The 15,558-nt window shown below is 44.2% G+C and overlaps 1 protein-coding gene across 2 annotated transcripts in view; it reads left to right on the plus strand.

Moving 5' to 3' along the window:
* AP2B1 (adaptor related protein complex 2 subunit beta 1) overlaps positions 1-15,558 on the plus strand; it is a 202,989-nt gene that overhangs the window by 26,451 nt on the left and 160,980 nt on the right. For both annotated transcript variants that reach the window (XM_075336254.1, XM_075336255.1), the window contains exons 2-3: positions 2,645-2,705; positions 4,908-5,013. In XM_075336254.1, coding sequence (XP_075192369.1) covers positions 2,669-2,705; positions 4,908-5,013 — 143 coding nt within the window. In that variant the 5' untranslated portion in view covers positions 2,645-2,668. The remainder of the gene's footprint in view (positions 1-2,644; positions 2,706-4,907; positions 5,014-15,558) is intronic.

The following is a 15,558-nucleotide window of genomic DNA, read 5'->3' on the forward strand; positions in this document are numbered from 1 at the left end:
CGGCACTTGTCAAGTTGCCCTTAGTCAAACAGCAGTCCCTTCGTCTGGCGGTGCGCTCTCTGCTGAGGCACCGCCGTCATTCCCTCAGACGCCTCATGCAGGTGCTGGGTCAGATGGTGGCGTCCATGGAAGCGGTTCCCTTTGCCCAGTTCCATCTGCGTCCCTTGCAGCTGGACATTCTCCGCTGTTGGGACAAGCGGATCTCTTCTTTGGACAGGCTAGTGGCTCTGTCATCACAGGCCAGGAACTCCCTTCAGTGGTGGCTTCAGCCCCTCTCCCTGTCACAGGGGCGGTCCTTCCTGACTCCGTCCTGGGTGATTCTCACCACGGATGCCAGTCTCTCCGGTTGGGGAGCGGTGTTTCTCCATCACCGAGCACAGGGCACTTGGACTCCGTCCGAATCAGCCCTCCCGATCAATGTGCTGGAGATCAGAGCTGTGTTTCTAGCTCTTCTAGACTTTCACCACCTACTGGCGGGCAAGCACATTCGGGTTCAGTCGGACAACGCGACAGCGGTTGCCTACATCAATCACCAGGGCGGAACTCACAGCCGTCTGGCGATGTTGGAGGTTCAACGAATCCTCCAGTGGACGGAGGACTCAAAGTCCACCATATCCGCAGTCCACATCCCAGGCGTGGAAAACTGGGAGGCCGATTATCTCAGCCGTCAAACCGTGGACGGCGGCGAGTGGGCCCTGCATCCGTCAGTGTTCAGATCAATCTGCCGCAAGTGGGGCACTCCGGAAGTAGATCTAATGGCTTCCCGGCACAACCACAAGGTTCCGGTTTACGTGGCTCGCTCCCACGATCCTCAAGCCTTCGCAGCAGACGCACTGGTTCAGGATTGGTCTCAGTTCAGTCTGGCCTATGTGTTTCCCCCTCTAGCGCTCTTGCCCAGGGTTCTGCGCAAGATCCGAATGGAGGGCCGTCGAGTCATACTCATTGCTCCGGACTGGCCCAGGCGAGCCTGGTACCCAGACTTGCTCCGCCTGTCCGTAGAGATCCCGTGGCATCTCCCGGACCGCCCAGACCTTCTCTCTCAAGGTCCGTTCTTCCGCCAGAATTCTGCGGCTCTCAGATTGACGGCGTGGCTCTTGAGTCCTGGATCCTGACGGCTTCAGGCATTCCCTCTGAGGTCATCTCCACCATGACTCAGGCTCTGAAGTCTTCCTCGGCTAGGATTTATCATAGGACTTGGAAAATTTTCCTGTCCTGGTGTCGCTCTTCCGGCCATGCTCCTTGGCCGTTCGCCTTGCCGACCATCCTGTCTTTTCTACAGTCAGGTCTACACTTGGGTCTGTCCCTCAATTCCCTTAAGGGACAGGTGTCGGCTTTGTCGGTATTGTTCCAGCGGCGTATCGCTCGACTGGCTCAGGTGCGCACCTTCATGCAGGGCGCATCTCACATCATTCCTCCTTACCGACGACCCTTGGATCCCTGGGACCTTAATTTGGTCCTCACGGCCTTACAGAAACCCCCTTTTGAGCCTCTCAGGGAGGTTCCTTTGTCCAGACTTTCACAGAAAGTCGTCTTTCTAGTAGCCATAACTTCTCTCAGGAGAGTTTCCGATTTGGCTGCGCTTTCTTCGGAATCCCCCTTTTTGGTGTTTCACCAAGACAAGGTGGTTCTTCGTCCGACTCCGGACTTTCTTCCTAAGGTGGTGTCTTCCTTTCACCTTAACCAGGACATTTCATTGCCCTCTCTTTGTCCGGCCCCTGTGCATCGCTTTGAGAAGGCGTTGCACACCTTGGATTTGGTGCGGGCGCTCCGCATCTATGTGTCTCGCACCGCCGTGTTTCGGCGGTGCACCTCACTTTTCGTGCTAACCACGGGTCAGCGCAAGGGCCTTTCGGCTTCTAAACCGACCCTAGCTCGTTGGATTAGGTCGGCCATATCCGATGCCTACCAGTCTTCTCAGGTGCCTCCCCCGTCGGGGATTAAGGCGCACTCGACCAGAGCTGTCGGTGCCTCCTGGGCTTTCAGGCACCAGGCTACGGCTCAGCAGGTGTGTCAGGCTGCCACTTGGTCCAGTCTGCACACTTTTTCTAAGCACTACCAAGTGCATGCTCATGCTTCGGCAGATGCGAGCTTGGGCAGACTCATCCTTCAGGCGGCTGTCGCCCATTTGTGAAGTTAGGTTTTGCCTACTTCTCAGTTTAGTTTATTTCCCACCCATGGACTGCTTTGGAACGTCCCATGGTCTGGGTCTCCCATAAGGAACGATAAAGAAAAAGAGAATTTTGTTTACTTACCGTAAATTCTTTTTCTTATAGTTCCGACATGGGAGACCCAGCTCCCTCCCTGTTGCCTGTTGGCAGTTTTTGTTCCGTGTGCTTCACGGCTGTTGTTAGTAGACAGAGTTCTGGTTTTGCCGAGTTTTACTCTATCTCTACTTATGGGTGGATGTCCTCCTTCAGCTTTTGCACTGAACTGGGTAGATTGTCATCCAGGGGGTGTATATGCTAGGAGGGAGGAGCTACACGTTTGAGTGTAGTGCTTTGTGTGTCCTCCGGAGGTCGCTAGCTATACACCCATGGTCTGGGTCTCCCATGTCGGAACTATAAGAAAAAGAATTTACGGTAAGTAAACAAAATTCTCTTTTTTTATTCTAATGTCTTTTTTTTTTCTTTTTTTTTTTCTGTAGGTGCCTCAAAAAAAACGTGCAAACATGACCGATTCAAAGTACTTCACCACAAACAAGAAAGGTGTGGTAATTCATTTTTTTTTTTTGTATACTACCATGCATTTTGAAATTGATGAGCAGATCTATAAACTTCTTAAAATTTTTCCTTTTTTTTTTTTTTTTTTTTTTTTTTTTTTTTTAAATGTCATTTATATACCGTATTTGTAATTTTATAAGACGCACCGAATTATACGACACACCCCAAATTCAGAGCAAGAAAAGGTGAAAAAAAAAATGAGGTCTGCCTTGTAATCCAGCGGTATCTTACTGGAGGGGGCAGTAGCGGTGATGGAGAAGTCACAGGAGGCAGGGGCAGTGGGTGTCCCAGAAACTGTAGGCTGTGCTGGGGCTGCGGCGGAGGCTCAGGCTGCCGTGCTGAGGCAGCTACTGCAGGCGGTGAGGGGTGATTGCTTCAAAGAAATGGAGCCCGGAGTCAGCGCAGATTGAGCTCTAGGCTCAATGGCAAACCAAGATCTCATCTGCGCAAGCGCCACCTCCGGGCTCTATTTTCCTGAAGTCCGCTGGAGGGAGATCAATGGGCCGGAGCCGTTGCTTGCGCTTATGAGAGCTTGAGCCGAGAGCTCCATCTGTGCACACGCCGATTCTGGACGGCGGTATTTGAAGTCCTCACCACCCGCCCTGCAGCGCCAGTCCAGCCGCCGGAGACCCCGTGCAGACATTGCAAAACCGCTGCAGCTGCCGCAGACTCCACATCAGCCGCCGATGACCCCGCACCAGCCGCCGCAGCATTCCCCTGGTTTCTTGCGACCACTCTCCACCACCCTGGTAAGCTACATTCAGATTATAAGATGCACAACTCACTTTCCTCCTAAATTTGTGGGTGGAAAAGTGAATCTTATAATCCGAAAAATACGGTAATTTTTTTTTCTTTTTTCAGTCCACTAAACCTTCTGGTGGAAGTTTGGGTTCAGAGACCCCCTACTTATTGTTCAAAAGATTAAACGGAGCATGTACATAGTGATGTGCGGACTCTGTGCACGCTCGTGCAGGATCTTTGCTATACTGCCTGCTTAGCTTGGCATTTTTGCACTTCTTCTAAGTGATTTTTAAGTGATAGATGGAGTTTAGGGGTTGGGTCTGAGACCCTCATCAATCTAGAGAATATTTAATGAATGTGAATGCCAACATGTATAAAAATAGAAATCTAATTTAAGTTTCCCTTTAAATAGTCCCTGAGGCTATGTGCACACGTTGCTTTTTATGTGCAGGTTTTCTGCACATATAAAGCATGTCCCACTGGCCAACTGAGCTGAAGCGTGTCAGGCGAAGTGCTGTGATATAATCCACTGTAGTGATAAAGCTCTGCAGGGGATTATAGAAACCCAGAAACAATTGACAAGATGCTTTTTTTTCGGCAACAAAATCTGCAAGGTAAAAAGCTCATGTGCACAGCAAGTCAGGATTCTCATAGACTTTGCTGGGATGCTTTTTCCTTGCAGTATTGATTTAAAATCGGCAAGGAAAAACACATAATGTGTATACATAGCCTAAAGGCTGCTTTACACGCAGCGATATCGCTAGCGTCTGCCCCCGGCGTTTGTGCGTCACTGGCAAATCGCTGCCCGTGGCGCACAATATCGCTAGCACCCATCACACATACTTTCCTTCCTAGCGACGTCGCTGTGGCCTGCAAACAGCCTCTTTTCTAAGAGGGCAGTTTGTGCGACGTCACACGGCAGGCGTCCAATAGAAGCAGAGGGGCGGAGAGCAGCCTCATGAAAGTCACGCCCACCTCGTTGCCGGAGGACGTAGGTACCGTGTTGTTCGTCGTTCCTGGGGTGTCACACGTAGCGATGTGTTCTGCCTCTGGAAAGACGAACAACCTGCGTCCAAAAGCAGCAGCGATATTTTGGAAATGGACAACATAACGATTTGGTAAGTATTTTGCATTGTTAGCGGTCGCTTATACGTGTCACACGCAACGACGTCGCTAACTAGTCCGGATGTGCGTCACTAATTCCGTGACCCCAACGATATCTCGTTAGCGATGTTGTTGCGTGTAACGGGGCCTTAACTGTCGTTGGCATAGTTGACTCCCACCTTACAGGTCGCTTTATTGCTTTCTGTGCTTTCCAAATGAATCAAATCTAGGTTCTGCTGTAAATAGTTCTTCCTTTATGTCCTTCTCTTCCCGAGAAAGTGTCTGATCTTGCCCTGTATATATTGCTTATGTACATATTGTATTTAACCTGTCTGATTTTAGGAGAGATCTTCGAATTGAAAGCCGAATTAAATAATGAAAAGAAAGAGAAGCGCAAGGAAGCCGTGAAGAAGGTCATTGCTGCCATGACTGTTGGCAAAGATGTGAGGTAATAGGAGATCCTCTTCAGAATGGTTGTAACATATATTTAAGGGGGGAAAATGGCAATATTTTAGTTGCTTCTACAGTTTTATTGTCTCTAAATTGCTAATTTTTGGCCTTTGTTGAAAAACAACTCCAAATGAAATACGTAAAGCTTCTTCTAGTCTCCCTCTCCCTAGTCAAGCACACAATACAAAGGAATACGTTGCAAGAGATCTGACATGCAGCATCTTATCCTCAGTGCTACAGGCTATAAAAAAAATTATAGGACATTGGTTACTAAGCTAAAACATTTGAAAGGTAATAGGTTTAGTCACCATATTTGAATATTTTTTTTCTGCTATCCTTATGTAACCAGATATGACTACTTTTGCTCTATAGCCCCTGATGAAGCCAGGTGTCCGGTGAAACCTGTGGAGGGAATGGTGGACATTGTCTGACCTATAAGTACATTACCTCTCAGTTGTAATTTTCATTAGCAATTTAGGATGTGCACTTCAGCATCATCAAAGAATGGTAGCTTGATAACAGTTAATAGGAATTATACCAACCATTTCCAGTGCATAATAGAAATAAATATTTGCCGGCTTTCAAGGTGTTGTGATCATACAATTTATTAACGTATAGTATTGTACATCAAAACACTTCCTAATATCAATATAACTTTATATTAAAATATAGTAAATACATTGTCACAAATCCAATCCGGGCAACAATTAAAAAAGAGAAATGCCTAGAAAAAAATTAAATAAAAAATTTTTTCAAAAGAAAAATAAAGATGTGTGTGTAATGGTGCGTTGGGTACCCGTCACTAGGAGCACGTCTTATGGTATTGAAGAAAATATTTTTCTGGATTTCACAATTAAAATTTTCGGTCTATATTAGACAGATTATGTAATACGGTGTACTTTGGCACCAATAAGAAAAGCGATGCTTGTATATATTAGATTATTGCAAAGCCGTCCCAAATTTGCACCACTTTGCACTCCCACCTAAAAAGCAAGTGTCGATACAGTTGCAGAAGGCGGCTTGCATTCAGTGTTGTTAATAAATGCTGTTACTCTTGCGAGCAATTTATCACTATAAGGCTTCATTCACATGCCAGTATTTTTAATCAGTATTTCAGCAGTATTTGTTGCCAAAACACAGAAAATGTGTCAACCTTTCAATTATGGTTTTTAGGCAGACAGGATTTTAGAGCTGCCACGCTTTCTAAGGCCTCCTTCACACATCCGTGTCTTTGGTACATGTGGCGTCTGTTTTCCGGAGACTTGGACACACGTAGACACATTAAAATCAATGGGTTAGAGCACATGTCCGTGTTTCGACGTGGACCGTGTGTCCGTGTAGAGCACACGCTTGTCATTGTGTGCCACACGGCAACATGTCTGTTTTTTTTCCTGGCAGCACGGGTGTCACACGGACCGCACACGGATGTCAGTGTGACATGTACCAGAGAAAACGTGTCACATAAAAATAAAGAATTTATATACTTACTTGTCTCCGGCGCTATTGTTGCTTCCGGGCCCACACATTATGCTCATTGCATATTCACTGCACTTAGCGCGGACCCAGAAGCAAAAGCAACATGGCATACAGCAGAGCGCTGGAGACAAATAAGTCTTAACTAATGCTGTCCGTGTGCTATCCGGATGTCACATGTAAAACACACACATACACACACATACACACACACACACACACACACACACACACACACACACACACACACACACACACACACACACAGTACCTTCACCATGCAACGTGCAAAACGTTAGTGTTTTTGCACGGACATGTGAAAGAGGCGTAATACGAACTACAATAGATGGCTGTCAACAGTCCTTGGATTAAAACTTAACAGGCGCCACCATACAGAAAGGGCAGGTGTAGGATGCTGAAAAAAAAAATAAAAATACACACACACACACACACACACACACACACACACACACACACACACACACACAGTGGTGAGTGCATTTTTTCCTACAGTGCCTTGCGAAGGTATTCGGCCCCCTTGAATTTTTCATCCTTTTCCCACATTTCAGACTTCAAACATAAGGATAAAAAAAATTAAGTTTTATGGTGAAGAATCAACAGATGAGACACAATTGTGAAGTTGAACGATATTTGTTTATTTTAAACTTTTGTAAAAAATAAAAAACTGAAAATTAGGGCGTGCAATATTATTCGTCCCCTTTACTTTCAGTGCAGCAAACTCACTCCAGAAGTTCATTTAGGATCTCTGAATGATCCAATGTTGTCCTAAATGACTATGTTAATAAATATAATCCATCTGTGTGTAATGAAGTCTCCATATAAATGCACCTGCTCTGTGATAGCCTTAGCTTTCTGTTTAAAGCACAGAGAGCATCATAAAGACCAAGGAACACACCGGCAGGTCCGTGATACTGTTGTGGAGAAGTTTAAAGCTGGATTTGGTTGTAAAAAGATTTCTAAAACTTTAAACATCCCAAGAAGCACTGTGCAAGTGATCATATTGAAATGGAAGGAGTATCATACCACTGCAAATCTACCAAGACCCGGCCGTCCCTCAAAAATGTCATCTCAAACAAGGAGAAGACTGATCAGAGATGCAACCAAGAGGCCCATGATCACTCTGGATGAACTGCAGAGATCTACAGCTGAGGCGGGAGAGTCTGTCCATTGGACAACAATCAGTCGTACACTGCACAAATCTGGCCTTTATGGAAGAGTGGCAAGAAGAAAGCCATTTCTCAAAGAGATCCATAAAAAGTGTTGTTTAAAGTTTGCCACAAGCCACCTGGGAGACACACCAAACATGTGGAAGAAGGTGCTCTGGTCAGATGAAACCAAAATTGTACTTTTTGGGCACAATGTCAAACGGTATGTTTGGCGTGAAAGCAGCACAGATCATCATCCTGAACACATCATCCCCACTGTCATACATGGTGGTGGCAGCATCATGGTTTGGGCCTGCTTTTCTTCAGCAGGGACAGGGAAGATGGTTTAAATTGATGGGAAGATGAATGGAGCCAAATACAGGACCATTCTTGAGGAAAACGTGTTGGAGTCTGCAAAAGAGAGAAAGGGTTGGATTCAGCATCAAATTCCATGGTCATAAAATTCCACTTTATTGAAAAATAAGTATAAAAATATACAAAAGACATATATATTAGCAGAGGGATGGGGCAGAGTGCATGAAACGCCTTACGCGTTTCGGACGGTGAATTTAAAGCAGTCCTTAGTCATAGGTGCTTATGCCAAGAAAAATCGCATGTTATATGCTCAAGGGTAAGATTCACAAGAGGTTTAGGGAACGCCCCTCTGTGGAGAGGGGAGAGGAACATCACAGCTGACAAATTAGTAGGCATTAGTAGTATGCGTTAGAAATCGCATGTGTGCAATATGCGGTATTTAGTAATGTGTGATTTCATGCGTTAGAAATCGCATGTGCGCAATTTGCGGTATTAGTAGTTATATTTAATAAAGGTTTCAAGATGTATGTTTACATGCTTATGTGTGATTACATCGCATGAAAAACGCGAAAAACGTGTATACTGGTGTGATAAGGGCTATAATATACAGTCGATAATTATATACTTATTACATGTGATAGAAATCGCGTGTGCGCAATATGGAGCATGATAATGTCTATAAAATATAGTATATTTTTATTGTCGGATTATAGGATATATCTCAAATCTGAGCGGTAGTTCAAACCTTTAGGGAAACGTGCGTTTTTAATTTTAAAATCCATTTAGCTTCTGTATATAGGAGCTTCTGAAACCAGTCACCGCCTCGGTGAGGGTGGTTAACTCTTTCTATGCCAATGATCTCAAGAGTTGAAAAGTCACCATTGTGTATTTCATAAAAATGCTTAGTGAGACCTGAACATAGCTCTGGGTTTGGTAATTTGGCCTGACGCTGTATTAATTGTGATGTTCAAATGTTCGGATATGCGTTTGCGTAGATTACGTGATGTACATCCAATATAACGTTTGCTGCATGTTGTGCAAGTTACACGATATACGACATATGTTGTAGCACAATTTATAAATGAGGCAATATTATATTTTTTGTGCTCATCATCTGTGAATGTTAAAATTTTTCATGTATATGCATAGATGGCAGTGACTGGTTTCAGAAGCTCCTATATTACATTATCCTACTCCATATTGCGCATGAAACAAATATATAACCATCAGTAGTATGTATGTCATAGCCCTTATTATACCAGTATATACATATGCATATATTTGCGATATCCATATGATGCAATGGGTTACATACGTACATAAACATACATATTGCGTACACGCGATTTTTACTGCATGCAATCATAACTACTAAATTGCGCACATGCGATTTTTTTTTTTTTTTACACGCATGAAATCTACAACCATTGACAGTATGTCACAGCCTTTATCACATAAGTATACACACACATACATATTTTTTTACAATATTGATATGATGCAACTACATAAAACATATATACAAATATACAGTTAGGTCCAGAAATATTTGGACAGTGACACAAGTTTTGTTATTTTAGCTGTTTACAAAAACATGTTCAGAAATACAATTATATATATAATATGGGCTGAAAGTGCACACTCCCAGCTGCAATATGAGAGTTTTCACATCCAAATCGGAGAAAGGGTTTAGGAATCATAGCTCTGTAATGCATAGCCTCCTCTTTTTCAAGGGACCAAAAGTAATTGGACAAGGGACTCTAAGGGCTGCAATTAACTCTGAAGGCGTCTCCCTCGTTAACCTGTAATCAATGAAGTAGTTAAAAGGTCTGGGGTTGATTACAGGTGTGTGGTTTTGCATTTGGAAGCTGTTGCTGTGACCAGACAACATGCGGTCTAAGGAACTCTCAATTGAGGTGAAGCAGAACATCCTGAGGCTGAAAAAAAAAGAAAAAATCCATCAGAGAGATAGCAGACATGCTTGGAGTAGCAAAATCAACAGTCGGGTACATTCTGAGAAAAAAGGAATTGACTGGTGAGCTTGGGAACTCAAAAAGGCCTGGGCGTCCACGGATGACAACAGTGGTGGATGATCGCCGCATACTTTCTTTGGTGAAGAAGAACCCGTTCACAACATCAACTGAAGTCCAGAACACTCTCAGTGAAGTAGGTGTATCTGTCTCTAAGTCAACAGTAAAGAGAAGACTCCATGAAAGTAAATACAAAGGGTTCACATCTAGATGCAAACCATTCATCAATTCCAAAAATAGACAGGCCAGAGTTAAATTTGCTGAAAAACACCTCATGAAGCCAGCTCAGTTCTGGAAAAGTATTCTATGGACAGATGAGACAAAGATCAACCTGTACCAGAATGATGGGAAGAAAAAAGTTTGGAGAAGAAAGGGAACGGCACATGATCCAAGGCACACCACATCCTCTGTAAAACATGGTGGAGGCAACGTGATGGCATGGGCATGCATGGCTTTCAATGGCACTGGGTCACTTGTGTTTATTGATGACATAACAGCAGACAAGAGTAGCCGGATGAATTCTGAAGTGTACCGGGATATACTTTCAGCCCAGATTCAGCCAAATGCCGCAAAGTTGATCGGACGGCGCTTCATAGTACAGATGGACAATGACCCCAAGCATACAGCCAAAGCTACCCAGGAGTTCATGAGTGCTAAAAAGTGGAACATTCTGCAATGGCCAAGTCAATCACCAGATCTTAACCCAATTGAGCATGCATTTCACTTGCTCAAATCCAGACTTAAGACGGAAAGACCCACAAACAAGCAAGACCTGAAGGCTGCGGCTGTAAAGGCCTGGCAAAGCATTAAGAAGGAGGAAACCCAGCGTTTGGTGATGTCCATGGGTTCCAGACTTAAGGCAGTGATTGCCTCCAAAGGATTCGCAACAAAATATTGAAAATAAAAATATTTTGTTTGGGTTTGGTTTATTTGTCCAATTACTTTTGACCTCCTAAAATGTGGAGTGTTTGTAAAGAAATGTGTACAATTCCTACAATTTCTATCAGATATTTTTGTTCAAACCTTCAAATTAAACGTTACAATCTGCACTTGAATTCTGTTGTAGAGGTTTCATTTTAAATCCAATGTGGTGGCATGCAGAGCCCAACTCGCGAAAATTATGCCACTGTCCAAATATTTCTGGACCTAACTGTAAATGCATAATATTTACGATGCTATATCTGCATCTATGTGCCTTACTCTTTTTTTTTTTTTTTTTCTGACGTGTGGGAGTGCCATTTGATTCAACCTGCATAATATTCTTGGAGCAGTACGGTCTTATATTCCAATATATGTGTTTTTCTCTATATAGATTTGTACTCTTCTACGCTTTGCATGATGTTCCTACTAATTTGTCAGGTGTTATGTTCCTCTCCCCTCTCCACAGAGGGGCGTTCCCTAAACCTCTTGTGAATCTTACCCTTGAGCATATAACATGCGATTTTTCTTGGCATAAGCACCTATGACTAAGGACTGCTTTAAATTCACAGTCCGAAACGCGTAAGGTGTTTCATGCACTCTGCCCCATCCCTCTGCTAATATATATGTCTTTTGTATATTTTTATACTTATTTTTCAATAAAGTGGAATTTTTTAACCATAGAATTTAATGCTGGATCCAACCCTTTCTCTACTATGACTGACTACAGCCTGGCCTTCTGAAGGATCACGAGCACGCCTAGTCGTGCTGCACAGAGCTATATGATAAGCTGGAGTTTCTTCTATATTATACAGTCTGCAAAAGACTCAAGACTGGGATGGAGATTTGTCTTTCAACAAGACAATGGTCCCAAACATAAAGCAAAATCTACAATGGAATGGTTCATAATCAAACGTATCCAGGTGTTAGAATGGCCAAGTCACAGTCCAGACCTGAATCCAATCGAGAATCTGTGGAAAGAGCTGAAAACTGCTCTTCACAAACACTCTCCATCCAACCTCACTCAGCTCGAGCTGTTTGCAAAGGAAGAATGGGCAAGAATTTCCGTCTCTCGATGTGCAAAACTGATAGAGACATACCCCAAGCGACTTGCAGCTGTAATCGCAGCAAAAGGTGGCGCTACAGTGTACTCACTTAAAGGGGACGAATAATATTGCACGTCCCAATTTTCAGTTTTTTAATTTTTTACAAAAATTTAAAATAACCAATAAATATCAGTCACCTTCAAAATTGTGTTCTATTTGTTGTTGATTCTTCACCATAAAATTTAAAATTTTTATCTTTATGTTTGAAACCTGAAATGTGGGAAAAGGCTGAAAAATTTAATGGGGCCGAATACTTTCGCAAGGCACTATATGTAGTACCAGTGGTTCCATCATTGACAATTTAGTAAATCTACCTGCTCGATCAATTGTGGTGCAGTTCTATCCTATTATATATTTGTATGTACTAGTGGACAGCCGGTCTGTGCCATGTCCTGGAAGGTTAGTTACTCCTGATGTCTATGGCACGCAGGGTTGTACAGGACGCCCCGACCGGTGACGTCAATGACTACTAGGAAAGAGTGTGCTGTACTTGCATATGTAAGTGTATAGATTGATTTGTGTTGGTTCTCTCTAACAGTTCCTACCATTCACTATAATAATGTCTATATTGTGATCCATGATTATTTTTTTTAACATAAGCTTTTATTTGTTTGTACATGTTGATTTGAAACCATGTGAGAAGTACAATTCTTGTCATGTAAACAATCGCTTCCAATTCTTCAACGGTTGTGTACCAGTTAAACCAGGGGTCTCAAACTTGGCTGGGTGTTTGGGCCGCACCGAGGAAAAAAATAATTTGGGGGGCCGCATTATTTGCAGGACAAAGTGACATTTTTATTGGTACCATATATTTTTTTTTACACACCTTTGGATGACTGATTTTCAACATTTTTCACTTGTTTATTATAACAAATGTGCACATTCTTTGGTTAAATCTAAAAAAAAATAAAAATTTGATGTTAAAAAAAAGTCAAAATAAGTGCCTTATTTTGGTTTTTTTTACATTTGATCCCTTTCTTGTAACTAATAGTGTTACAATTATCACTATACAGAAATTTTGGCCAACATCTTTTAGTAATGTTCCCTATCCTATAGTAATGTGCCCACCTTGTCCCCATCCTATAGTAATGACCCCAGCCTTGTCCCTATTCTATAGTAATGTCCCCATCCAATAGTATTATGCCCATCCTTGTAATGTCCCCATCCTATAGTCATGTGCCCACCTTGTCCCTATTCTAGTCATGTGCCTTCCTTGTCCCTATTCTGTAGTCATGTGCCTACCTTGTCCCCCATCCTATAGTCATGTGCCCACCTTGTTCCCATGCTATAGTCATGTGCCTACCTTGTCCTCCATCCTATAGACATGTGCCCACCTTGTCCCCATCCTATAGACATGTGCCTACCTTGTCCCCCATCCTATAGTCATGTGCCCACCTTGTCCCTATTCTGTAGTCATGTGCCTACCTTGTCCCCATCCTATAGACATGTGCCCACCTTGTCCCTATTCTGTAGTCATGTGCCCACCTTGTCCCCATCCTATAGACATGTGCCCACCTTGTCCCCATCCTATAGTCATGTGCCCACCTTGTTCCCATGCTATAGTCATGTGCCTACCTTGTCCTCCATCCTATAGACATGTGCCCACCTTGTCCCCATCCTATAGACATGTGCCTACCTTGTCCCCCATCCTATAGTCATGTGCCCACCTTGTCCCTATTCTGTAGTCATGTGCCTACCTTGTCCCCATCCTATAGACATGTGCCCACCTTGTCCCTATTCTGTAGTCATGTGCCTACCTTGTCCCCATCCTATAGACATGTGCCCACCTTGTCCCCATCCTATAGTCATGTGCCCACCTTGTCCCCATGCTATAGTCATGTGCCTACCTTGTCCCCCATCCTATAGTCATGTGCCCACCTTGTCCCCATCCTATAGACTTGTGCCCACCTTGTCCCCATTCTATAGTAATGTCCCCATCCTGTAGTAATGGGTGGTGGGGGCAGTGGCAGCGGGTGAAAGGTGATAATTTACCGATCGTTCTCGCCTTCCACCCACAGATTCCTGAGTGAAGCTGAGGGGGCGGTCTCTGGCCCCAGATCCACAGTGATTGGACAGATCGGTCACAAGGCCGGTCTCTCCAATCAGAGCTGGGGGTGGGTGAAACACAGGTCACCCAGCTCCAGCCAATGATCGGTGCTACAGCTGCACTGATCATGGCTTGATTTCAATGTTACAGCCATTTTCAATGGCTGGAACATTACAGTGGCTGTGATTGGCTGTGCGGCGTTCGTCAGCCAATCACAACCTCCGTAGGTCCGGGGAGGAGACACCACCCTTCCTGAGGTCCCCTCCTCCCCGAATCTAAGGTAGTTGCTATTTGCAATGCAAACAGCGATCGCAGCCAACGGGGCTGCGATTTCGCTATGACGTACTGGGTATGTCATGGATCCTTAAGTACCAGGGAGCCATGATGTACCCAGTACGCCATAGGTCGCTAAGGGGTTAATGTGCCGTCCTTCACATACACAAAAAATAAAAAAACACCTTTCTTTTCACCTGTCCCGCGCTCCCTCGGCTCTTCATCTGCTTCTTGCTGTCTGCAGGCCCGTGCCCCCGGTGACTATCGCGGCAGGTGCAGGGACCGCAGCCCCTGGCAGCGATTTATGTCAGATCAGATGGTTGTTTTGCCGGCGCTGCGCGCGCACAGTCCTTGTCTCTGAGAACGCAGCGCCGGCAAAACACTCATCTGACAAAGTGCAGACAGTGGCTGCGGCCCCTGCACCGGCCGCGATAGTGAACAGGGGCACGAGACGGGCCGCACGAAGCAGCCTGACGGGCCGCGTGTTTGAGACCCCTGAGTTAAACACTCCTTAGAAACCGAACACAAATTTAAAGGTAATGGAAGAAAAGGATAAGAGAAGGGAAGAGGAGAAAAGGGAAAAGAGCTAAAAGGACGTACCAAATGATTGGATCAGATCACACATTGCGAATCTGGGATTCATCCCTTTCACCATACTAGAACATGACACAATACAGGGTTATTCCCGTCCACTCGAGGCTCGACCTGGGTATCGCTATTTACACCATTAAACCCTCCTACAGATATTCTCGCTAACACGTATAATTGGAAAACTGAAACCATTTGGGAATTTCGTTAGAGTTCCTATTCGCCTGGCTATCATATGTTCCATGACACAATTATTATGAATCCTGTTCATTATGCCATCCATGATTATTAATAACCTATTTATCTTATGGAGACTACACTTCATATATTTGATTTGTAGTCACATTGGGGTAGAACTGCTCCACAATTGAGCGGGGAGGTAGATTTACTACATCTTCAATGCTGGAACTGCTAGTACTACATAGATAGACGTACTCACCATTATTGCACTTTGTATTTTTATGTATAACACTTTTTTTTCAGAATCCTATACCCCCTTCCATTCTGTATGGTGGTGCCTGTTAAGTGTTGAAATCTATCGCGGTCTGTATTAGGCAGTGCAGTAGCTCTAACAAGTCCTGTCTGCCTAATTAATACTCAGCTGGCCATCTCACAGTGCCATCTCGC

This window comes from Anomaloglossus baeobatrachus, chromosome 2 (genome assembly GCF_048569485.1).
Source record: "Anomaloglossus baeobatrachus isolate aAnoBae1 chromosome 2, aAnoBae1.hap1, whole genome shotgun sequence".
In the NCBI taxonomy this organism is placed as follows: Eukaryota; Metazoa; Chordata; class Amphibia; order Anura; family Aromobatidae; genus Anomaloglossus; species Anomaloglossus baeobatrachus.